Source organism: Salmo trutta, chromosome 37 (assembly GCF_901001165.1).
Source record: "Salmo trutta chromosome 37, fSalTru1.1, whole genome shotgun sequence".
Classification (NCBI taxonomy): Eukaryota; Metazoa; Chordata; class Actinopteri; order Salmoniformes; family Salmonidae; genus Salmo; species Salmo trutta.
In genome coordinates this window covers 12,345,241-12,370,291 of record NC_042993.1, presented here as the reverse complement: position 1 = coordinate 12,370,291, position 25,051 = coordinate 12,345,241, and the positions used below count along the sequence as shown (strand labels likewise).

General features: G+C 40.1%; 2 protein-coding genes across 4 annotated transcripts in view; one reads left to right on the top strand and one right to left on the bottom strand.

The window, feature by feature from the left end:
* The window catches only part of LOC115177337 (histone-lysine N-methyltransferase 2A), an 80,919-nt gene extending 62,262 nt beyond the window's left edge, over nucleotides 1-18,657 (bottom strand). The window contains exons 1-2 of one of the 3 annotated variants that reach the window (XM_029738028.1): nucleotides 18,249-18,657; nucleotides 7,808-7,886 (exon numbers count right to left, since the gene is read on the bottom strand). In XM_029738028.1, coding sequence (XP_029593888.1) covers nucleotides 7,808-7,886; nucleotides 18,249-18,581 — 412 coding nt within the window. In that variant the 5' untranslated portion in view covers nucleotides 18,582-18,657. The remainder of the gene's footprint in view (nucleotides 1-7,807; nucleotides 7,887-18,248) is intronic. The other 2 variants (XM_029738029.1, XM_029738030.1) reach the window with 2 other exon arrangements.
* An 809-nt stretch (nucleotides 18,658-19,466) lies between these two features.
* Nucleotides 19,467-23,082, top strand: psenen (presenilin enhancer, gamma-secretase subunit). Its single transcript, XM_029738050.1, has 4 exons — nucleotides 19,467-19,613; nucleotides 19,991-20,101; nucleotides 22,254-22,358; nucleotides 22,642-23,082. The coding sequence occupies exons 2-4, from the start codon at nucleotides 20,041-20,043 to the stop codon at nucleotides 22,779-22,781; spliced, it is 306 nt and encodes a 101-aa protein (XP_029593910.1). The 5' UTR covers nucleotides 19,467-19,613; nucleotides 19,991-20,040; the 3' UTR covers nucleotides 22,782-23,082.
* The last annotated feature ends 1,969 nt before the right edge of the window (nucleotides 23,083-25,051 follow it).

Here is a 25,051-nt window from a genome sequence, read left to right as displayed (position 1 = left end):
TTATGGAGGAAAATAACAAATGAGAGAGGAAATTACTATCATATCTAAGCTGATATACAATGCTTTCAGAAAGTATTCATACCCCTTGTCTTATTCCACATTTTGTTGCGTAACAGCCTGAATTCAAAATGGTTTAACATTACATTTCTCACCCATCTACACAATACCCCATAACGACCAAGTGAAAACATGAAAAAATAAAAAGATAGCTATTTTATTGCAAATGAAATATAGAAATCTAATTTACATAACTATTCACATGTCAGCATCACCTTTGGCAGTGATTAGAGCTGTGAGTCTTTATGGGTGAGTCTCTAAGAGCATTGCACCACAGGATTGTACACTATTTGCACATTACTCTTTTTAGAATTCTTCAAGCTGTCAAGTTGGTTGGCCATAGATTTTCAAGCAGATTTAAGTCAAAACTGTAACTAGGCCTCTCAGTAAACTTCAATGTGGTCTTGGTAAGCAACTCCAGTATATACTTGCAGTGGTGGAAAAAGTACCCAATAAACCTTAATAGAAAATGACACAAGTAACAGCGAAAGTCACCCAGTAAAATACTAGAGTAAAAGTCTAAAAGTATGGGGGTTTTAAATATACTTAAGTACCAAAAGTAAATGAAATTGATAAAATATACTTAAGTATCAAAAGTAAAAGTATAAATACATTACAAATTCCTTATATTAAGCAAACTGGACTGCACCATTTTCTTTTTTTTCCTGGATAGCCTGGGGCACACTCCAACACATAGACATCATTTACAAATGAAGAATTTTGTGTCTAGTGTGCCCGCCAGATCAAAGGCAGTAGGGATGACCAGGGATGTTCTCTTGATAAGTGTGAGAATTAGACCCTTTTCCTGTCCTGATAAAAATGTAAAAATGTAACAAGTAATTTTGAGTGTCACAGAAAATGTAGTAAAAAGTACATTATTTTCTTTAGGAATGTAGTAAAATAAAAGTTGTCCACATACACTTAGGTTGGAGTCATTAAAACTTGTTTTTCAACCACTCCATACATTTCTTGTTCACAAACTATCGTTTTGGTAAAGTCGGTTAGGACATCTACTTTGTGCATGACACAAGTAATTTTTCCAACAATTGTTTACAGATTATTTCACTTAGAATTCACTGTATCACAATTCCAGTGGGTCAGAAGTTTCCATACACCAAGTTGACTGTGCCTTTAAACAGCTTGAAAAATTCCAGAAAATTATATCATGGCTTTAGAAGCTTCTGATTGACTCATGATGTCTCAGTGCCTCTTTGCTTGACATCATGGGAAAATCAAAAGAAATCAGCCAAGACCTCAGAAAATAAATTGTAGACTTCTACAAGTCTGGTTCATCCTTGGGAGCAATATCCAAAACACCTGAAGGTACCACGTTCATCTGTACAAATAGTACGCAAGTATAAACACCATGGGACCACGCAGCCGTCATTCCACTGAGGAAGGAGACGCATTCTGTCACCTAGAGATGAACGTACTTTGGTGCAAAAAGTGCAAATCAATCCCAGAACAACAGCAAAGGACCTTGTGAAGATGCTGGAGGAAACAGGTACAAAAGTATCTATATCCACAGTAAAACTAGTCCTACATTGACATAACCTGAAAAGGCCGCTCAGCAAGGAAGAAGCCCCTGCTTCAAAACCGCCATAAAAAAGCCAGACTACGGTTTGCAACTGCACATGGGGACAAAGATGGTACTTTTTGGATAAATGTCCTCTGGTCTGATGTAACAAAAATAGAACTGTTTGGCCATAATGACCATCGTTATGTTTGGAGGAAAAAGGGGGAGGCTTGCAAGCCAAAGAACACCATCCCAACCATGAAGCATGGGGGTGGCAGCATCATGTTGTGGGGGTGCTTTGCTGCAGGAGGGACTGGTGCACTTCACAAAATAGATGGCATCATGAGGGAGGAAAATTATGTGGATATATTGAAGCAACATCTCAAGACATCAGTCAGGATGTTAAAGCATGGTCGCAAATGGGTCTTCCAAATGAACAATGACCCCAAGCAAACTTCCAAAGTTATGGCAAAATGGCTTAAGGACAACAAAGTCAAGGTACTGGAGAGGCCATCACAAAGCCCTTACCTCAATCCCATAGAATATTTGTGGGCAGAACTGAAAAAGCGTGTGCGAGCAAGGAGGCCTACAAACCTGACTCAGTTACACCAGCTCTGTCAGGAGGAATGGGCCAAAAAAGCTGAAATAATACATCCACAGGTACACCTCCAATTGGCACAGTCAACTTAGTGTATGGAAACTTCTGACCCACTGGAATGGTGATACAGTGAGTTATAAGTGAAATAATCTGTCTGTAAACTATTGTTGTAAAAATCACTTAAGTAGATGTCCTAACCGACTTGCCAAAACTATCGTTTGTTAACCTGTTGGGGTGTAGGGGGCAGTATTTTCACGGTCGGATGAAAAAACGTACCCAAATTAAACTGGTTACTACTCTTGCCCAGAAACTAGAATATGCATATTATTAGTAGATTTGGATAGAAAACACTTTGAAGTTTCTAAAACTGTTTGAATGGTGTCTGAGTATAACATTACTCATATGGCAGGCAAAAACCTGAGAAAAATCCAACCAGGAAGTGGAAAGTCAGAGAATCAAAAGAAGAACTACAATTCTCAATCGAAACTAAAGTTTCTGTGGGGTCACGTTGCACTTCCTAAGGCCGTCAACAGCCTTCAGAAAGTGGTTTGAGCATTCTCCTGTCACTGGGCAGAGTATAGGAGCTCAGTTTCTGAATGGACTGCCTGGCAACAAAGGGATTGGATATGCTCGATCCCGCAAGCACACCGTTCCTTCTTTTTTTTCTTGAATGAATATGCTATTGTCCAGTTGGAATATTATCGCAATTTTACGTTAAAAATACCAGAAAGATTGATTTTAAACAGTGTTTGACATGCTTCTAAGTACGGTAATGGAACATTTTGACTTTTTGTCTCTGGTTCCGCGCTCGCGCGTTATGCCTCTGGATAAGTGATCTGTACGCACAAACAAAACTGAGGTATTTGGACATAAATATGGATTATTTAGAACATAAAGAACATTTCTTGTGGAAGTAGCAGTCCTGGGAGTGCATTCTGACGAAGATCAGCAAAGGTAAGACAATATTTCTAATACTAATTCTGAGTTTAGGTTGCCCCGAACTTGGCGGGTGTCTGTATAGCTTGCTGTGATGGCGAGCTATGTACTCAGAATATTGAAAAATGTGCTTTCTCCGTAAAGCTATTTTAAAATCTGACACAGCGTTTGCATAAAGGAGTAGTTTATCTATAATTCTTAAAATAATTGTTATATATTTTGTCAACGTTTATGATGAGTATTTTTGTAAATTGATGTGGACATTCAGACGTTTTGGTGGGAATACATTCTCTGAACATCATGCGCCAATGTAAAATGCTGTTTTTGGATATAAATATGAACTTTACCGAACAAAACATAGATGTATTGTGTAACATAATGTCCTAGGAGTGTAATCTGATGAAGATCGTCAAAGGTTAGTGCTTCATTTAGCTGTGTTTTGTGTTATTGTGACACATGTCATTGCTTGGAAAATGGCTGTGTGGTTATTTTTGTCTATCTACTCTCCTAACATAATCTAATGTTTTGCTTTCGCTGTAAAGCCTTTTTGAAATCGGACAACGTGGTTAGATTAACGAGAAGTTTATCTTTAAAATGGTGTGAAATAGTTGTATGTTTGAGAAAGTTGAATTATGACATTTTGTTGTTTTGAATTTGCCGCGCTGATATTTCACTGGCTGTGCGTCCCATGTAGCCCACAGAAGTTAACAAGAAATTTGTGGAGTGGTTGAAAAACAAGTTAATGACTCCAAGTATGTAAACTTCCGACTTCAACTGTATGTATGTATGTATGTATGTATGTATGTATGTATGTATGTATGTATGTATGTATGTATGTATGTATGTATGTATGTATGTATGTATGTATGCATGTATGTATGCATGCATGCATGTATGTATGTATGCATGCATGTATGCATGCATGCATGCATGTATGCATGCATGCATGCATGTATGCATGTATGATTGTGTTGTAGGTCATCGTCTTGCTGAAAGGTGAACTTGTCTTCCATTGGCTGTTGGAAAGCACACCAAACAAGGTTTTCCTGTAGGATTTTGCTTGTGCTTATATCTATTCTGTTTCTTTTTGTCCTTAAAAACTCACTAGTAGTTGCTGATGACAAGCAAACCCATAACATGATGTAGCCACCACCATGCTTGTAAATATGAAGTAGAGGTCGACCGATTATGATTTTTCAATGCCGATACCGATTATTGGAGGGCCAAAAAAAGCCGCTAGCGATTAAATCTGCCAATTTTTTGTTTTTTTGTGTGTAATAATGACAATTACAACAATACTGAATGAACACTTATTTTAACTTAATATAATACATCAATAAAATCAATTTAGCCTCAAATAAATAATGAAACATGTTCAATTTGGTTTAAATAATGCAAAAATAAAGTGTTGGAGAAGAAAGTAAAAGTGCAATATGTGCAATGTAAGAAAGCTAATGTTTAAGTTCCTTGCTCAGAACATGAGAACATATGAAAGCTGGTGGTTCTTTTTAACCTGTTGGGGCTAGGGGACAGTATTTTCACTGCCGGATAAAAAACGTACCCGATTTAAACTGGTTACTACTCTTACCCAGAAATGAGAATATGCATAAAATTAGTAGATTTAGATAGAAAACACTAAAGTTTCTAAAACTGTTTGAATGGTGTCTGTGAGTATAACAGAACTCATATGGCCGGCCAAAACCTGAGAAGATTCCATGCAGGAAGTGCCCTGTCTGACAATTTGTTGTCCTTCTAGGGCATCTCTATCAAAAATACAGCATCTCTGCTGTAACGTGACATTTTCTAAGGCTTCCATCGGCTCTCAGAAGGCGCCAGAAAGTGGAATGAGAGCTCTGCAGTCTCTGGGCGAAAAACAGCAGGAGTTTTTGTGAGTGGTCAGGCAGGGAACGCTGACACTGGAGCGCGCGTGCACGAGAGGACTCCATGTTTTTCTTTCTCTCTTTGAACGAATACGTCGCCCGGTTGGAATATTATCGCTATTTTACGAGAAAAATCGCATAAAAATTGATTTTAAACAGCGTTTGACATGCTTCAAAGTACAGTAAAGGAATATTTTCATTTTTTTTGTCACGAAATGCGCCCGCGCATCACCCTTCGGATACTGACTACAACGCACGAACAAAACGGAGCTATTTCAATATAACTATGGATTATTTCGAACCAAAACAACATTTGTTGTTGAAGTAGAAATCCTGGGAGTGCATTCTGACGAAGAACAGCAAAGGTAATCCAATTTTATAGTAAATCTGAGTTTGGTGAGGTCCAAACTTGGTGGGTGTCAAATTAGCTAGCCGTGATGGCCGGGCTATCTACTCAGAATATTGCAAAATGTGCTTTCGCCGAAAAGCTATTTTAAAATCTGACACCGCGATTGCATAAAGGAGTTCTGTATCTATAATTCTTAAAATAATTGTTATGTATTTGTGAACGTTTATCGTGAGTAATTTAGTAAATTCACCGGAAGTTTGCGGTGGGTATGCTAGTTCTGAACATCACATGCTAATGTAAAAAGCTGTTTTTTGATATAAATCTGAACTTGATTGAACAAAACATGCATGTATTGTATAACATAATGTCCTAGGAGTGTCATCTGATGAAGATCATGAAAGGGTAGTGCTGCATTTAGCTGTGGTTTTTGTGACATATATGCTTGCTTTGAAAATGGCTGTGTGATTATTTTTGGCAGGGTACTATCCTGACATAATCTAATGTTTTGCTTTCGCTGTAAAGCCTTTTTGAAATCGGACAATGTGGTTAGATTAACGAGAGTCTTGTCTTTCAAATGGTGTAAAATAGTCATATGTTTGAGAACTTTGAATTATGACATTTTGTGGTTTTAAATTTGGCGCTCTGATGTGTCACTGGCTGTTGAATAGTGCGGGACGATTTCATCCCACCTACCCTAGAGAGGTTTTAACATGAGTCTTCAATATTCCCAGGTAAGAAGTTTTAGGTTGTAGCTATTATAGGAATTATAGGACTATTTCTCTCTATACGATTTGTATTTCATATACCTTTGACTATTGGATGGTCTTATAGGCACTTTAGTATTGCCAGTGTAATAGTATAGCTTCCGTCCCTCTCCTCGCTCCTACCTGGGCTCGAACCAGGAGCACATCGACAACAGCCACCCTCGAAGCAGCGTTACCCATGTAGAGCAAGGGGAAACAACTACTCCAAGTCTCAGAGCGAGTGACGTTTGAAACGCTATTAGCGCGCACCTGGCTAACTAGCTAGCCATTTCACAACGGTTACACCAGCCTAATCTTGGGAGTTGACAGGCTTGAAGTCAAACAGCGCAATGCATTGCGAAGGGCTGCTGGCAAATGCACAAAAGTGCTGTTTGAATGAACGCTTACGAGCCTGCTGCTGCCTACCACCGCTCAGTCAGACTGCTCTATCAAATCATAGACTTAATTATAACATAACACACAGAAATACGAGCCTTGGGTCATTAATATGGTCGAATCCGGAAACTATCACCTCGAAAACAAAACGTTTTTCCTGTCAGTGAAATACGGAACCGTTCCGTATTTTATCGAACGGGTGGCATCCCTAAGTCTAAATATTCCTGTTACATTGCACAACCTTCAATGTTATGTCATAATTACGAGCCAGGCGGCCCAAACTGCTGCATATACCCTGACTCTGCAAGAGAAGTGACACATTTTCCCTAGTTAAAATAAATTCATGTTAGTAGGCAATATTAACTAAATATGCAGGTTTAAAAATATATACTTGTGTATTGATTTTAAGAAAGGCATTGATGTTTATGGTTGGAGCAACGTGTACCTAAGTGATTATAGGCAACACAGGACAGGCTAGATAAACTAGTAATATCATCAACCATGTATAGTTAACTAGTGATTATGAATGATTGATTGTTTTTTATAAGATAAGTTTAATGCTAGCTAGCAACTTACCTTGGCTTCTTACTGCATTCGCGTAACAGGCAGGCTCCTCGTGGAGTGCAATGTAAAGCAGGTGGTTAGAGCGTTGGACTAGTTAACCGTAAGGTTCCAAGATTGAATCCCTGAGCTGACAAGGTGAAAATGTTGTTCTGCCCCTGAACAAGGCAGTTAACCCACCGTTCCTGGGCCGTCATTGAAAATAAGAATGTGTTCTTAACTGACTTGCCTAGTTAAATAAAGGTCTGAAAAAAATAAAATAATAAAATCGGCGTTCAAAATTACCGATTTCCGATTGTTATGAAAACTTCAAATCGGCCCTAATTAATCGGCCGACCTCTAATTAATTAATTAATCTATATCTATCTATCTATCTATCTATCTATCTATCTATATATATATATATATATATATATATTAAAACATTGTAAAAAATGGCCGATTAATCGGCATTTTTTTTGGTCCCTCCAATAAATCGGTATCGGCGTTGAAAAATCATAATCGGTCTACCTCTAGTTTGTTCGTTTGCGCTCGTTAGCATTTAGCTAAAAGCGTCCATGAGAATTCGCCATTACTTGTGCTAATTTTGTTGGAAATCTGGTAATAGACTGCCAATGGGCCTTTTTTGCGTTTTGAGCCCCTTCTGTGCTATACCAGTTATACCGTAAATCCTGGGATGGCAGAATAACGGTATGAAAATCTCAATTCCGCCCAAGAATAATAGATAGGTGGCAAGGGATGGGAATAGGTTTAGAATAAGCTAATACTTACTTTTGGAGGGATTATGTCTGGACCGTACGGGGCCTTTATATCCTTTACGATCAGATTCAAATCCTGTGAAATCATCTCCCTGAAAGGCAAGGACAGATTATTAACTTTGGACACCCATCATTCTTTTTCCGACTGTTTCACAATTTTCCATAACCTCACAACAGTTTGAAAACTAATATGTATTTGAAATTGATGAATAGTAGTTTACATTCAACAATTAGGCCTAAAAGCTTTGACAACAGTGACAATAACCTAACACACCTGAACACAACTAGGCTTATGCAATAGATAGCTAGTACTGTTACTGTTGACTACAGAAGTATTTTTTTATATCCCAACCTTGAGGGAGAACAGTAGCATGGCAATCAAAAATGATATTGTTTAACATGTAGTGAGTAGATAATTCCCTGGTAATGGAATTATGCTGAAACTTTCTTTTTTACATTCAAATGTATTAAAAAAAAAAAAACATTGATTTCAATGTAGAACAAACCATACAACTCTATGCACAAGGACTACTTTGAACAATTTACACAGAAAATTTCACAAAAATACATTTACTGGAAGAACTGTGCAGATGCTAAATTTGGTAACAATAAAATCTCCCTCTGTTTATACAACTGCATTTCCCAAAAACTTCAAAGATGTTTGCAGAAAGAATGGAGTGTCAGCTATGACATGACACCTTGACTTTGAAAATCTATTTTGGTTATTGAATACACAATGTGAAGTGAATTTACAACCGGTAATGACAACTATGATAGCAGAACTACCTTATCAGTCCCTGATCTGTACTACACAAATGCATAATTATGGATATGAATGTCACTCATGGTGTCCTGAATTAGGTACACAAAGGTAAAAATATGCAATATCATACTTTGCATATATGGGTATTATTCTACACACTGGCCATTATTCTCATGATCTCATGACCAAATTTGGTTGGTCCGGATGAAATCTGAACCAATCAGACTTCTATGTAGGGTATTTAATAAAACAATTAAGTATTATTTACCTCAAATCTGAAATCCACAACAGAAGCTAGCCAGAGGTTGGCCAGTTCACTTGCTAAAGTTGGAGTTCAGCTAGCCACGGTTGGCGGTCATCAGCTATCCCTTAGCTCGAAAAGCTATCGCCAGTTTTGTACAGCGCGACTCAGACCAGAGCATACCAGATCTATTTTCTCTCCATATCCCCGGATTTCTATCGCAGGCTCTGGACATTTACACCTGGATCTTGCAGCTAGCTAGCTGCTACCCGAGTGACTATTGGCTAACGTCGGTCCCGGCGCTAACATCAATTATTCCAGAGCTAGCCAGCTGAAGAGTTCCATCAGCCACTCCTGGGCTACAATCACCTATCCGGACCCGTTTTACTGCCGATGCGGAGCCCTATCGGGCCTTCACAACTGGACTACCGACGTTATCTGCCCGAGGGAGTTATCCAACTGGCCCCTCCGTTGCGACGTAACCCGAACGGCCATCTGCGGCCCGCTAATCGTTAGCTTGTCTTATCGGCTGCCATCTTAATAGGTCTATTGGACAATTTTCTTGGGCCACTATAACTATAACTATTTTGCCAATTGGACTGGTCCCCCCTACCACACGGAACCCCACTAATCTACTGACGGAAACGCACGAGGTGGCTAAAAACAGACCTCCCTCCATCTTCTGCCAGCTTGCTACCTATGGCCCGGCTAGCTATCTGAATCTCACTTGGACATTTATGATCACTCGGCTATGCATGCCTCTCCTTAATGTCAATATGCCTTGTTCATTGCTGTTCTGGTTAGTGTTTATTGGCTTATTTCACTGTAGAGCTTCTAGCCCTGCTCATTATACCTTATCCAACCTTTCAATTCCACCACCCACACATGCTATGACATCTTCTGGTTTCAATGATGTTTCTAGAGACAATATCTCTCTCATCATCACTCAATGCCTAGGTTTACATCCACTGTATTCACATCCTACCATACCTTTGTCTGTACATTTATACCTTGAAGCTATTTTATCGCCCCCAGAAACCTGCTCCTTTTACTCTCTATTCCGGACATCATAAACAACCAATTCTCATAGCTTTTAGCAGTACCCTTATCCTACTCCTCCTCTGTTCCTCTGGTGATGTAGAGGTGAATCCAGGCCCTGCAGTGCCTAGCTCCACTCCTATTCCCCAGGCGCTTTCTTTTGATGACTTCTGTAACTGTAATATCCTTGGATTCATGCATATTAACATTAGAAGCCTCCTCCCTAAGTTTGTTTTATTCACTGCTTTAGCACACTCTGCCAACCCGGATGTCCTAGCCGTGTCTGAATCCTGGCTTAGGAAGTCCACCAAAAACACTGAAATCTTCATCCCTAACAACAACATATTCAGACAAGATAGAACGGCCAAAGCGGGCGGTGTTGCAACCTATTGCAGAGATAGCCTGCAGAGTTCTGTCCTACAATCCATGTCTGTACCCAAACAATTTGAACTTCTACTTTTAAAAATCCATCTCTCTAAAAACAAGTCTCTCACCGTTGCCGCCTGCTATAGACCACCCTCTGCCCCTAGCTGTGCTCTGGACACCATATGTGAACTGATTGCCCCCCCCCCCATCTATCTTCAGAGCTCGTGCTGCTAGGTGACCTAAACTGGGACATGCTTAACACCCCAGCCATCCTACAATCTAAGCTTGATGCCCTCAATCTCACTCAAATTATCAATGACCCTACCAGGTACCACCCCAAAACCGTAAACACGGGCACCCTCATAGATATCATCCTAACCAACTTGCCATCTAAATACACCTCTGCTGTTTTCAACCAAGATCTCAGCGATAACTGCCTCATTGCCTGCATCCGTAAAGGGTCAGCAGTCAAACGACCTCCACTCATCACTGTCAAACACTCCCTGAAACATTTCAGTGAGCAAGCCTTTCTAATCGACCTGGCCTGGGTATCCTGGAAGGATATTGACCTCATCCCGTCAGTAGAGGATGCCTGGTTATTTTTTTTAAATGCCTTCCTCACCATCTTAAATAACCATGCCCCATTCAAGAAATGTAGAACCAAGAACAGATATAGCCCTTGGTTCTCTCCAGACCTGACTGCCCTTAACGAACACAAAAACATCCTGTGGCTTTCTGCATTAGCATCGAACAGCCCCCGTGATATGCAACTATTCAGGGAAGTTAGAAACCAATATACACAGGCAGTTAGAAAAGCCAAGGCTAGCTTTTTCAAGCAGAAATTTGCTTCCTGTAACACAAACTCCAAAAAGTTCTGGGACACTGTAAAGTCCATGGAGAATAAGAACACCTCCTCCCAGCTGCCCAATGCACTGAGGATAGGAAACTCTGTCACCTCTGACAAATTCACTATAATTGAGAATTTCAATAAGCATTTTTCTACGGCTGGCCATGCTTTCCACCTGGCTACCCCTACCGCGGTCAACAGCACTGCACCCCCCACAGCTACTCGCCCAAGCCTTCCCCATTTCTCCTTCTCCCAAATCCAGTCAGCTGATGTTCTGAAAGAGCTGCAAAATCTGGACCCCTACAAAATCAGCCGGGCTAGACAATCTAGACCCTTTCATTCTAAAATGATCTGCCCGAAACTGTTGCAACCCCTCTCGTGTCGTCAGATTCCAAAAGATTGGAAAGCAGCTGCTGTCATCCCCCTCTTCAAAGGAGGGGACACTCTTGACCCAAACTGCTACAGACCTATATCTATCCTACCCTGCCTTTCTAAGGTCTTCGAAAGCCAAGTCAACAAACAGATTACCGACGATTTCGAATCCCACCGCACCTTCTCCGCTATGCAATCTGGTTTCAGAGCTGGTCATGGGTGCACCTCAGCCACGCTCAAGGTCCTAAACGATATCGTAACCGCCATCGATAAGAAACAATACTGTGCTGCCGTATTCATTGACCTGGCCAAGGCTTTCAACTCTGTCAATCACCACATTCTCATCGGCAGACTCAATAACCTTGATTTCTCAAATGATTGCCTCGCCTGGTTCACCAACTACTTCTCTGATTGAGTTCAATGTGTCAAATCGGATGGCCTGTTGTCCGGGCCACTGGTAGTCTCTATGGGGGTGCCACAGGGTTCAATTCTTGGGCCAACTCTTTTCTCTGTATACATCAATGATGTCACTCTTGCTGCTGGTGAGTCTCTGATCCACCTCTACGCAGACGACACCATTCCGTATACTTCTGGCCTTCTTTGGACACTGTGTTAACAACCCCTCCAGACGAGCTTCAATGCCATACAACTCTCCTTCTGTGGCCTCCAACTGCTCTTAAATACAAGTAAAACTAAATGCATGCTCTTCAACCGATTGCTGCCTGCACATGCAGCATCACTACTCTGGACGGTTCTGACTTAGAATATGTGGACAACTACAAATACCTAGGTGTCTGGTTAGACTGTAAGCTCTCCTTCCAGACTCACATCAAACATCTCCAATCCAAAGTTAAATCTAGAATTGGCTTCCTATTTCGCATCAAAGCATCCTTCACTCATGGTGCCAAACATACCCTCGTAAAACTGACCATCCTACCGATACTCGACTTCGGCGATGTAATTTACAAAATAGCCTCCAATACCCTACTCAATAAACTGGATGCAGTCTATCACAGTGCCATCCGTTTTGTCACCAAAGCCCCATATACTACCCACCACTGCGACCTGTATGCTCTCGTTGGCTGGCCCTCACTTCATACTCGTCACCAAACCCACTGGCTCCAGGTCACCTACAAGACCCTGCTAGGTAAAGTCCCCCCTTATCTCCACTCACTTGTCACCATTGCAGCACCCACCTGTAGCATGCGCTCCAGCAGGTATATCTCTCTGGTCACCCACAAAGCCAATTCCTCCTTTGGCGGTCTCTCCTTCCAGTTCTCTGCTGCCAATGACTGGAACGAACTACAAAAATCTCTGAAACTGGAAACACTTATCTCCCTCACTAGCTTTAAGCACCAGCTGTCAGAGCAGCTCACAGATCACTGCACCTGAACATAGCCCATCTATAATTTAGCCCATACAACTACCTCTTCCCCTACTGTATTTATTTATTTTGCTCCTTTACACCCCATTATTTCTATTTCTACTTTGCACTTTCTTCCACTGCAAATCTACCATTCCAGTGTTTTACTTGCTAGATTGTATTTACTTTGCCACCATGGCCTTTTTTGCCTTTACCTCCCTTATCTCACCTAATTTGCTCACATTGTATATAGACTTATCTTTCTACTGTATTATTGACCATGTTTGTTTTACTCCATGTGTAACTCTGTGTTGTTGTATGTGTCGAACTGCTTTGCTTTATCTTGGCCAGGTCGCAATTGTAAATTAGAACTTGTTCTCAACTTGCCTACCTGGTTAAATAAAGGTGAAATAAAATAAATAAATAAACATTGTTAATGCTGTTGTTTCTTTAAAACAGCACAGCACAGTTCACTACTAAGGATGCAAATTTCGGTCAATTCTGCTGCTGACTAACCTACCCTCATTAACCGGTCAATAAAACAGCTACATTTTCCCAAACAGTAAAATGGCATGATCAACCGAAAATACTATACATAGAAAAGGAGCGGCCATTTTTCATTAAGAGCCTACATGCAAACATGCAACAATAGCAAACCCATTGTCTTACAGTGAAAAGGCTATAGCCTATTATGGAACATGCAACGCATGTAATGAAGCAGGAAATAAAATGTAATTTTCAAACATTTGCCAAAATGCATTATGCGGGAAAACACAGTTCCAAAACAGTGCACCTAATGCGAGTGGTTTCATGTTTGACAGGGATTAAAATCTGTTACACAAAAAGATGGGAAATCTAACAGCAACAATTAGGATGGGTTGCTAATATGACTAGGATTGTGCCTTTGGGTTTCTAGACAACAAAAGAAAGTTGATAAGAAAACCAATAGAACAGTAGCAAAATTAAAGTTAATGGCATAAGAGTTTATATAAAATAATTGTCTACGTTTTTATGGGCTACCTTGAAGCAAGGTAAGACATGCCTCCTTATTTGAAGTCAAGTAAAACTTTCAGGTTTCAAACAATTATACTGCCTAAAGCTCATGCTGCAAAGTGGTGGGTGATGCACTGCTAGCCTGACTATAGCATATGTACTCAAATGGGGAATGGGAGGCGAGCTTAAATTATGAGTTGAGATTGGGAAATAAAAAGTTATATATAAAAGCACGTTTCACTCCAGTACCATCTTTTGAGGAGCTGCTCTCTGACAGGTGATAGGCTATTCTCTGTATGCTGTGCGCGTGTGACAGATAAGATACATGACAACCAACAAAAATACACACGGCCAATTTAATTCCCCTAAATTATGCAAAATTAACCTATAGACTGATAAGCATGAGCGGTCAAATGTATTTTTGGCGGCTAACCAATTAACGGTTAAGATCCCTATTCAGTACAGTAGACTCTACTGTACCAAACTTTACTGTACCAGGGGTCGCATTAGAGTTCAGAAATCAAAATCTGCGTTTTAAACTATCTCCCAATGCGTTTTATGTTGAAAGACAGTGTTTTGTTTCAATAGAGTGATCAGGGATGTGCAACTATAGTTCTCCTTCACAGAAAATACATTAGTACAACACATTCAGCAGAAAATAGCTTAATTTACATCAGATGACAACAGAAGTGCAACACTATTTGGCTAGCAGCCACACAAGTGAATTAGCTTAAAATGAAAAAAAGCAAGGTATTTTTTGCAAAAACGATGCATGGCCATCATATTTCTATTGTTCATCAGAGAAAGAGCGTAGCCAGCTAAATTTCCTAATGTGTTGCATGAAATTAATCTTGCATTTTACTGGAGAAAAGTAGGCTACACCGAGAAAAGTGGAGAAGTGCAACTGAAGCACAAAAAAAAATTCTGATGCTGAGCAGAAGTTACTGTAAGAAGCATTTTAGATCTGTGCTTACAAAACGCAGTAAGATAGAGTATCTTAGGAGTTCTCTTTTTATGAGTGAAAAACGCAGAATTCTGCATTAACGCGTAATGAACTATACTCTTGTCTTTACTGTACCCAGCTGTGCTTCACTGTACTGTGCAAACTTGTGAAACACAGGCGTCTAGGATTGGTGATCGGACCAAATCTGAAACAATCATGGACGTCTATGTTAGGGCCAAATCAGGCTTGTCTAGAAAGACAAAAAAAATCCAGACTCCTTGACTTTTTCCAACAACAAAAAATATGTTACAGTCTTATTCTAAAATGTATCACTCCCCCCTTCAATCTACACACAATACCCCATAATGACAAAGCAAAAATAGGTTTAATACATTTTTGCAAATGTATTAAAAATAAACTGAAATATTACATTTACATAAGTATTCAGACCCTTTACTCAGTACTTTGTTGAAGCATATTTCATGTCTCTCCAGAGATGTTCGATCGGGTTCAAGTCCGGGATCTGGCTGGGCCACACAAGGACATTCAGAGACTTCTCCCGAAGCCACTCCTGTGTTGTCTAGCCTAGTGGTTAGAGCGTTGGGACAGAAACCGAAAGGTTGCTGGATCGAATCCCTGAGCTGGCAAGGTAAAAATCTGTCGTTCTGCCCGAGCAAGACAGTTAACACACTGTTCCCTTGGCACCAAAGATGTGGATGTCGATTAAGCCAGCCCAAGAGGGGTAGGGTTAAATGCAGAAGACATTTCAGTTGAAGGCATTTAGTTGTACAACTGACTAGGTATCCACCTTTCCCTTTCTTGGGTGTGTGCTTAGGGTCGTTGTCCTGTTGGAAGGTGAACCTTCACCCCAGTCTGAGGTCCTGATCGCTCCGGAGCAGGCTTTCATCAAGGATCTCTCTGTACTTTGCTCCGTTCATCTTTGCCTCAATCCTGACTAGGCTTCCAGTCCCTGCCGCTGAAAGAAAAACATTCCCACAGCATGCTACTGCCACCAACAAGCTTCCCTGTAGAGATGGTGCCAGGATTCCTCCAGAGTTCAATCATGTTTCTCATGGTCAGAGAGTTCTTTAGGTGCCCTTTGGCAAACTCCAAGCGGGCTGTCATGTGCCTTTTACTGAGTTGTGGCTTCCCTCTGGCCACTCTACCATAAAGGCCTGATTGGTGGAGCTCTGTCAATCAGAGTAACCATCGGGGTTCTTGGTCGCCTCCCTGTCCAAGGCCCCTGATTGTTCAGTTTGGCCGGGCGGCCATCTCTAAGAAGAGTCTTGGGGATTCCGAACTTCTTCCATTTAAGAATGATGGAGGCCACTGTGTTCTTGGGTACTTTCAATGCTGCAGAAATGTTTTGGTACCCTTCCCCAGATCTGTGCCTCGACACACACAATCCTGTCTCGGAGCTCGACGGACAATTCCTTGCTCTGACAAGCACTGCTAACTGTGGGACCTTACATAGACAGGTGTGTGCCTTTCCAAATCATGTTCAATCAATTGAATTTACCACAGGTGGACTTCCAATCAGGTTGTAGAAACATCTCAAGGATGATCAATGGAAACAGGATGCACCTGCGCTCATTTTCGAGACTCATAGTAAAGGGTCTGAATACTTACGTAAATAAGGTATCTGTATTTTATTTTTATAAATTTGCTAAAAATTCTAAAACCTGTTTTAGCTTTGTCATTATGGGGCATTGTGTGTAGATTGTTCTCAATGTTTTTATTTGATCCATTTGAGAATAAGGCTGGATACTTTCCGAGTGTACTAACATTATGCCAATGGGAGGAAGGACAGTAGCAGGTGATTCAATGGTGGTTTGTGACTACTATGATTTCCCATTGTTGACAATTGCAGTAATTACATTAATGATTACTTAATAATTGATAAACGAAAATGGGTTATCGGTAAAAACATGAACTAATTGGTAGGTCTACATTTACTTGTTACTTCTGTGAACTTTCGTTATCCTCCCTCCACATGAGGGAGAGAAATGTGAAAATATCTTAAAGACATGGGATTTCACAAGGCACAAGGAAAAGATTCTTCAACTTAAAGGCAGATCATTTCTCTAAAACAAAATATACATTGCTTATATTAGTTGGCAGGGGGTCTTTACGTCAACATTGTGTTTTGATGTATTTCTAATACCTTTTATTTTTAAAGACCCTTTCCCATCTATTTTGCCAGAAATCAATGCCAAATGTATTTATTTTTTTAAATACGTTTTTTTCTTATGCATCCGTTCCTTCATTTACCAAAAATATAGACTCTTAGCTTTCATTTGACACCCAATTTGATATGCGCCTACGAACTTCACGTTGGTGCTCATGGGTTATTTTACATGGAAATGACCAAGTATTGTGTAATAGGTTACTGCCTTCTTGGAATAGGTCTCCCATGTCAAATGTTTACCATCATTGGGATGAGCACCAAACTATACCATTACAAACCCAACACAAGTGCACTGGACAAGCCATTACATCAACTAGTTAAGTTAATCATTCAAAAAAACAGTCCAAGCACTTCTTTCAAATTCTCTTCTCCTCCAGGTAATGCAGTTTTGTTCATGGATGGCGAGGCATTACCAAGAAACCAGCAGCAATTGACCCAGGCATGCCTGGGAACTGGGGAGGGGTTGGGCCTCTAACTACATCTGCTACATGCCTGCTAATATGCAAATAAAGTCGATATTGAGCAGCAGCATTTTGTCGGCGAATGTGGAGCTAGGGTCCAAGTGAGATTATTAACATATGAATACTTAACATTATTAGGTAGGCCTGGGTCATTTATATGTCAAATTGAAATATCTAATATGCTTGGTGGTCCTCTCTTGCTTGTACTGAAATAGAAAATGGACTGCAATAGCAGGCCAAGTAACGATAACATCTCACATCATGACAAATTTACCCACTACCGGGTTTCGTTATCATAGTTTTCCCTCCAATGACTTCAACAAACTAATTACATTAGCAAGCGTTACATGAATTGACTCAGTGACTGCGACAAAAACTGACCTGGGTGACACTCTGCAAACCATGTTTTTGAAAGGAACGTGAAATGATCCCCATAAACGGTAGTTAGCTAGCTATCATAGAGAGTAGGATTCTGACGTAGCCCCTCCCCCTCTTGAATTCATAGAAACATTTATGTAGCTACGTTCGTTACTCACTGCAGCAATTACAGGCATAAACCAGCTAAACACTCATTTAAGACAAATACCTGGCTAGCTAGCGTGGGTGTAAGTTATTCGTGGTAACTCGTATGTCTAACTAACCATAGAGCTCCAATGCAGACAAATATTACATTAGCCTTCCCCTTTGTTAGCAGGCGTTATTGACGAACATCTCATGAAGTCGCTCCTGCTAACGTTAGCTAGCTAGCTAACTAATGTTGACACTTAAAGCAAAGTATTATGAAACGGAGCTAACTCTACATGACACACACACACACAAAACTACACACCAACACAGGTAACCAAAATGACATGATAAAAGAAGCAAAAATATACTAACTCCAGCAGCGATTTGGGCTCTCACCTCTTCGCTCCCACTTGAGCTGTACCCAGCCTCCGCTAAGTTCTTGTGGTTCGACTCTATCCCAAGTAAGCGCAAGTGAGACTGGTCCTCGTTTAACGCTAGTATCAGGCTTGCGGGCCTTGGGCCTCCAGCATTAGTCACATCGTCAGCTTCTGCCCCTGATCGGTCGAGTTGCCAACGCTTCTCAGAACGCAAGCGGCTGCGAGACGACCAAGGCCGACCAGGGAAGCGACCTCGGGGTGCAGCAGTGCCAACTTGGCCTCCTATGGCAGCCGCGGTTGCTGATCCGCATCCCGCTGCCGCCATCATAGCTTCAAAAACAACACCGATAGCAACTTGAGGTGAGACAAGAGGGAAGGCGCGAGATAGGGAGGGGGGACCCCGCAAGACTGCTGGGAAATGAAGTAAGTCCAAGAAAAGCTTCACAGGGTAACTTGCAAATCTTTATATAAATGATGATTGGAATTTATAGGAGTGGTGTGTGCAATGCAATATGTAATGCAAGTAATAAACCCATTTGATATTAAACAAAAGACACATTGCTCGATCATTGTTTGACTACAGCCATTACGATTATTGATAATTAACTACAAGGCCCAGCTTCCCTTCATGCAAAAAAATACACATTTTGTGAATGGCCATCTGCCGTTGTACCAAGATGTTTAGGCTTGTCCCTATTCCTCAGTTGCCGTGCGGCATGTCCTCGTCTTCTGATATGATCATACTGAATGAACGTACATTATGTGCACGCTCCTTACACGAGAGAGAGTCAATGCACTTAAATCAAACTCTAAACATAATTTTTTTTAAAAGAGAGTCAATGCACCTGAATCAAGCTCGAAACATAATTTGAAAAGAAGATTTGAAAACATCCACAAGTCTAGGCCTATATTTTTTGCATTGATAAGAGGAGAATTGTGGTTGTATATTGTAGTAAACGTCATTGATGGAAAATATTCACAGAATAAGACAGGCAGGTTAACAGTAATTGTGCAACTGCAAGGCACATATTTTACATATCTTTTGCATGGCAATTCAGATAATCTGCACTGTCAGAAATCATAGGTGATTTACTACAAGCATAAGTGAATTACACTGTTGAAATATATTTTAATTTAATGCCAAAACATACGTTTGTATTTACGCTAGCTGAACTACATTACCCACAATGAACTGGCGGTGGGGCAGGATGGATGTCACATCCCCCTCTTCAGAAAACTGGAGCAGGAAGCAGAAAGGAACGAGTTGAAATGCTCTTTTGTGTTGATGGTTTGAGCTTTTTAACGTTAATTTGTCAAGCAATTTAGAGCTATTTGACATCTATTTAATTAAAGATTACAGGTAAAAGCCTCGGAAAATATTATTAATGCTGTCTTTTCTGTAATAGTGGTTCCTATAGAGGACAATTGCTGTTAACATTGTAGCATATATTGTTAGCCATCCAGCACGCAGTATTTTCGACTGTTTTTTCAAAACAGCCTACACATTTCCCCTTAAAATACTTCAATAGTTAGCAAAATTGGTGTTTAAATATGTTATTTTATCGTGTAATCTGGGAAGATAGCCAGGCAAAAGTTGGGTGGAAACACAAGACTTGTTCCACTCTTATCGATAGGGGGCACCCTCATTTTACAGACGGGCAGTTTCATGAAGCCGAAATGTGCCAGTCTAGATCTTCAAAAGACCCTCTCACTTTTACTCTTCCTTCGTACTTCAAGGTCTCTTTGAAAAGCTGTCAATACGAAGGGGGAAATAACAGGAAATCAACATGAACCTAGAGCGCCTTCCCAATGAGGAGAAACTCACCCTTTGCAGGAAATACTATTTAGGTAAGTTGGTAGTGAACTACCAAGTGTTGTTGTGCTCTAATTATAAGCCACGTGAAATCCCCTGGCATGGTTCAAAGATAAAAACATTTAATGAACTACCCAATGTTAGTGTTGTGAATTGATGTTTTCACAACGTTGTGTGTATGTACACACACACAGTTGAAGTCGGAAGTTTACGTACACTTAGGTTGGAGTCATTAGAAATCATTTTTCAACCACTCCACAAATTTCTTGTAAACAAACTATAGTTTTGGCAAGTCGTTTAGGACATCTACTTTGCATGACACAAGTAATTTTTCCAACAATTGTTTACAGACAGATTATTTCACTTATAATTCACTGTATCACAATTCCAGTGGGTCAGAAGTTTACATACACTAAGTTGACTCTGCCTTAAAACAGCTTGGAAAATTCCAGAAAAGGATGTCATGGCTTTAGAAGCTTCTAATAGGCTAATTGACATCATTTGAGTCAATTGGACATGTACCTGTGGATGAAGTCTGAAGTTTACATACACCTTAGACAAATACATTTAAACTCAGTTTTTCACAATTCCTGACATTTAATCCTAGTAAACATTCCCTGTATTAGGTCAAAAAAAATTTAAAGAATGCGAAATGTCAGAAAAATAGTAGTGATTTATTTCAGCTTTTATTTCTTTTATCACATTCCCAGTGGGTCAGAAGTTTACATGCACTCAATTAGTATATGGTAGCGTTGCCTTTAAATTGTTTAATTTAGGTCAAATGTTTCAGGTAGCCTTCCACAACCTTCCCACAATAAGTTGGGTGCATTTTGGCCCATTCCTCCTGACAGAGCTGGTGTAACTGAGTCAGGTTTGTAGGCCTCCTTGCTCGTACACGCTTTTTCAGTTCTGCCCACACATTTTCTATGGGATTGAGGTCAGGGCTTTGTGATGGCCACTCCAATACCTTGACTTTGTTGTCCTTAATCCATTTTGCCACAACTTTGGAAGTATGCTTGGGGTCATTGTCCATTTGGAAGACCCATTTGCGACCAAGCTTTAACTTCCTGACTGATGTCTTGAGATGTTGCTTCAATATATCCACAATTTTCCTACCTTATGATGCCATCTATTTTGTGAAGTGCACCAGTACCTCCTGCAGCAAAGCAACCCCACAACATGATGCTGCCACCCCTGTGCTTCACGGTTGGGATGGTGTTCTTTGGCTTGCAAGCCTCCCCCTTTTTCCTCCAAACATAAAGATGGTCATTATGACCAAACAGATCTTGTCAGATTTTGTTTCATCAGACCAGAGGACATTTCTCCAAAAAGTACAATCTTTGTCCCCATGTGCAGTTGAAAACCTTAGTCTGGCTTTTTTATGGCACTTTTGGAGCAGTGGCTTCTTCCTTGCTGAGCGGCCTTTCAGGTTATGTCTATAGGACTCGTTTTACTGTGGATATAGATACTTTTGTACCTGTTTCCTCCAGCATCTTCACAAGGTCTTTTGCTGTTGTTCTGGGATTGATTTGCACCTTTCGCACCAAAGTACGTTCATCTCTAGGAGACAGAACGCGTCGCCTTCCTGAGCGATATGACAGCTGCGTGGTCCCATGGTGTTTATACTTATGTACTATTGTTTGTACAGATGAACGTGGTACCTTCAGGCGTTTGGACATTTCTCCCAAGGATGAACCAGATTTGTGGAGGTCTACAATTTATTTTCTGAGGTCTTGGCTGATTTCTTTTGATTTTCCCATGATGTCAAGCAAAGAGGCACTGAGTTTGAAGGTAGGCCTTGAAATACCTCCACAGGTACACCTCCAATAAGCTAATTGACATCATGAGTCAATCAGAAGCTTCTAAAGCCATGATATAATTTTCTGGAATTTTCCAAGCTGTTTAAATGCACAGTCAACTTAGTGTATGGAAACTTCTGACCCACTGGAATTGTGATACAGTGAATTATAAGTTAAATAATCTGTCTGTAAACAATTGTTGGAAAAATTACTTGTCATGCACAAAGTAGATGTCCTTACCGACTTGCCAAAACTATAGTTTGTTAACAAGAAATTTGTGGAGTGGTTGAAAAACAAACAAGTTTTACAACCTAAGTGTATGTAAACTTCCGACTTCAAGTGTGTGTGTGTGTGTAGTAATACTGTAATGACTTTCTCTCTCTCTCAGGGGGATTTGCATTCCTTCCGTTCCTGTGGCTGGTGAATGTGGTGTGGTTTTTCAAAGAGGCCTTTGTAAAGCCAACATATACTGAACAACTCCAGATCAAAACATGTGAGTACACAGAGAAGGTTCTGTGAATTAATATAGCTAAAGATTCCTGTACAAATGATTAGTTGTCCAGGTTTGTTGTGGCTCATCCACATACTGGATAAATAATACATTTATGTTACAGGTTGTGTGTCTTATGAGATGTAGGCCTATGATCCATGATGAGATAAGATGATCCAGCTAAAACAAAGTTGGCTTTGTATTATTTTAACATTAGTGTAAGTATTAGTGAAAGTATGCAGTTTCTATGCAAACATGACTACAATAAATTACATCTCTCTTTCAGATGTAAAGCGTTCAGGGCTGGGGTTGCTACTGTGGGTTGCAGTACTCACCACATGGATAACCATATTCCAACACTTCAGAGCAGCATGGGGTGAGGTGGGCGACTACCTCTCCTTCACCATTCCACTTGGCATTCCCTGAGACGGACAAGGCGGGAAACAAGAAAGCTTCCTACTGTATAAAACTTGACCATGACAGAATTAATAGACAAATCTAACAGTTTGAAATAGTTAAATGTGTAGTTGATCTCAATGGATAATCATAGTAATTTTTTTCTGGGCTTTAATGAGTGGGAAGATGTCCTGTGAACACTGCACCTTTTCCCAAAATTGTGTCTAGTGTGTGGATGGCTCAACACGTTTGAGTAAATTTGGAAGGTTAAACAGGCGAATGGTATGTATGACAAAAATAAATGGCAAATTCATAAACTTTCTAAATTAAATGGAAGTGTATGCTTTTTTTATTTGCTGTAATAAGGTTTTGAGCTTATGCTAGATCGTGGTCTAGTGTGCATTTCATTAGACATTTGGCTCCTATGGATAATATGAATGGTATGCGCATAGCTTTGGATAACAATATCCAATTGGCTTTGTGTTTAATATAAGTCAGTTTGTGTAACACTGCTCACAATAACAACATACTTATTCCAGATAATGTATTCATAGTTTCCTTTGTACTCTCACAGTGTAAACAATTCCAACAGTGATGAGATATTAACCAGTAAAGTACTTTATGATTGCAGCATTATGATTAAGTCTTTAAATGAGGTCCGCCTTAGGCATTGATTTTAATAAGAGATTGGCCTATGTAGCAAATGTTACCACCCCCCTCTCTTCAGGATCATGGTTGAAGCTGTTTTTAGGTACTCAAAGACTACTTCTATTACCAACCGACGCCATAGCAGGAAGGACACGTCGTCCCACCAGCTCCAGTACTTAACACATGTCCATTGAGTCTGCCAGGGTTGTATAAGTCACACAACTGTCTGCTCTAAATGGGGTCAAGAGGCAGTGGATGTAAACACAACTCAGATGTGTGTGATGGATGGTCAAGATACCCAATCGAGGAAGTGCTAAGACATGTGACATGCAGGAGGCTTATATGACATTGTTGTGGATGTGGTGTCAATGTAATTGTAGAACATGATGTTCACCCTGCATGTCATAATGACCTAATTATTATAAGGTCGTTTTAATACGCCCCCATTCCTCTCCAGGACAAAGTGGTTCGGGGAGGCTGGCCAACATTAATCACGGATTTGTTCATCCCTCTCTTTGGGATTTCTATCTCTAGAAATGACAGAATTATAAAAAATATTAAATATTTTTTCTTTGAATAGAAAGATTTCCAAATGAGGCCAATGTTATTGAAGATTAGTGTGCTTTAACACCTGCTTCACATTGATCAAAAGATCATTACATAAACAATGTAACAGAAAAATCTTAAGTATGTAGACCTATAAAATAAATATTGTAACATCTTTAACATTCCAGTGTTTGGAAAAATATTTTTTATATGGTGTGACATTGACAATGTTTGTGACCTTGTTCAACCTCTGTTTAATAAGTGGAGGTGGAAGATAAAAAATCACATTGCCCAATTATTAACCCGGGATAAGCACAGTTTATGCAGTGTAGGCCTAATGGATAATCATTTTAAGCCTGTCAGAAAATAAAATTGCAATATTTAATCACTTTTCAGGGAATCTGTAACAGCAATTATTGAGCAGTCCAGTCCGTTATGCAGTGTATCCGTAGAAGGAAGCGTCTGAACTGTTGTCTGGCAGAACACTGTATTGAGATTACCGCTTTTGGCTGTGTTGAATGCCAATTGCCAAATCACTAAAAAGGGCTCCACCAGAGCTCTCAACAGGTGTCAAGGAAAACAACCATGTTAGGTTAATTTAAAAGGTGCATGAGATGGAAACATTCCTATTATCACACGTACACTGGCATGTGAATATTGCCACGTTTACGTGGTAGTCGGAACTAGGAAACTCACATTCACGACTTGCTAACTGGTCGTGGTTACAGGATACAGTACACGTCCGCATGCAATCAGTTAGCAAATCAGAAATGTACGAGTATCCCAGTTCTGACTACCACTTGAACGCGGCATATCACCCTTTACTGTCCCATGCTGTCTGGCACGGATGCACTGTTTGGGGGGTCACCCCTTTGATGTTATTTTTAAACAGACAATCCTGGAAAGTAATGGATAAGATACAGCAACAAACTCTGAGAAAGTGAAATTGTATAATGCATACAATTTATCTAAAATTAAATGAAAAAGCGTTATGATTTTGAAGGAGGATTGTAAAGCTATATGATGGAGAATATGGTAAAAGTTCCTCATATATAGGTTGATATGATAGGGAGGAGTGTTCCTTAAGGCAGGTCCCTATTCTATCG

Coding starts and splice junctions, on each gene's coding strand:
- psenen (XM_029738050.1), top strand. CDS start 20,041: ATGAACCTAGAGCGCCTTCCCAATGAGGAGAAACTCACCCTTTGCAGG. Junction 20,102..22,253: donor TTGCAGGAAATACTATTTAG/GTAAGTTGGTAG, acceptor TCTCTCTCTCAG/GGGGATTTGCATTCCTTCCG. Junction 22,359..22,641: donor ACAACTCCAGATCAAAACAT/GTGAGTACACAG, acceptor TCTCTCTTTCAG/ATGTAAAGCGTTCAGGGCTG.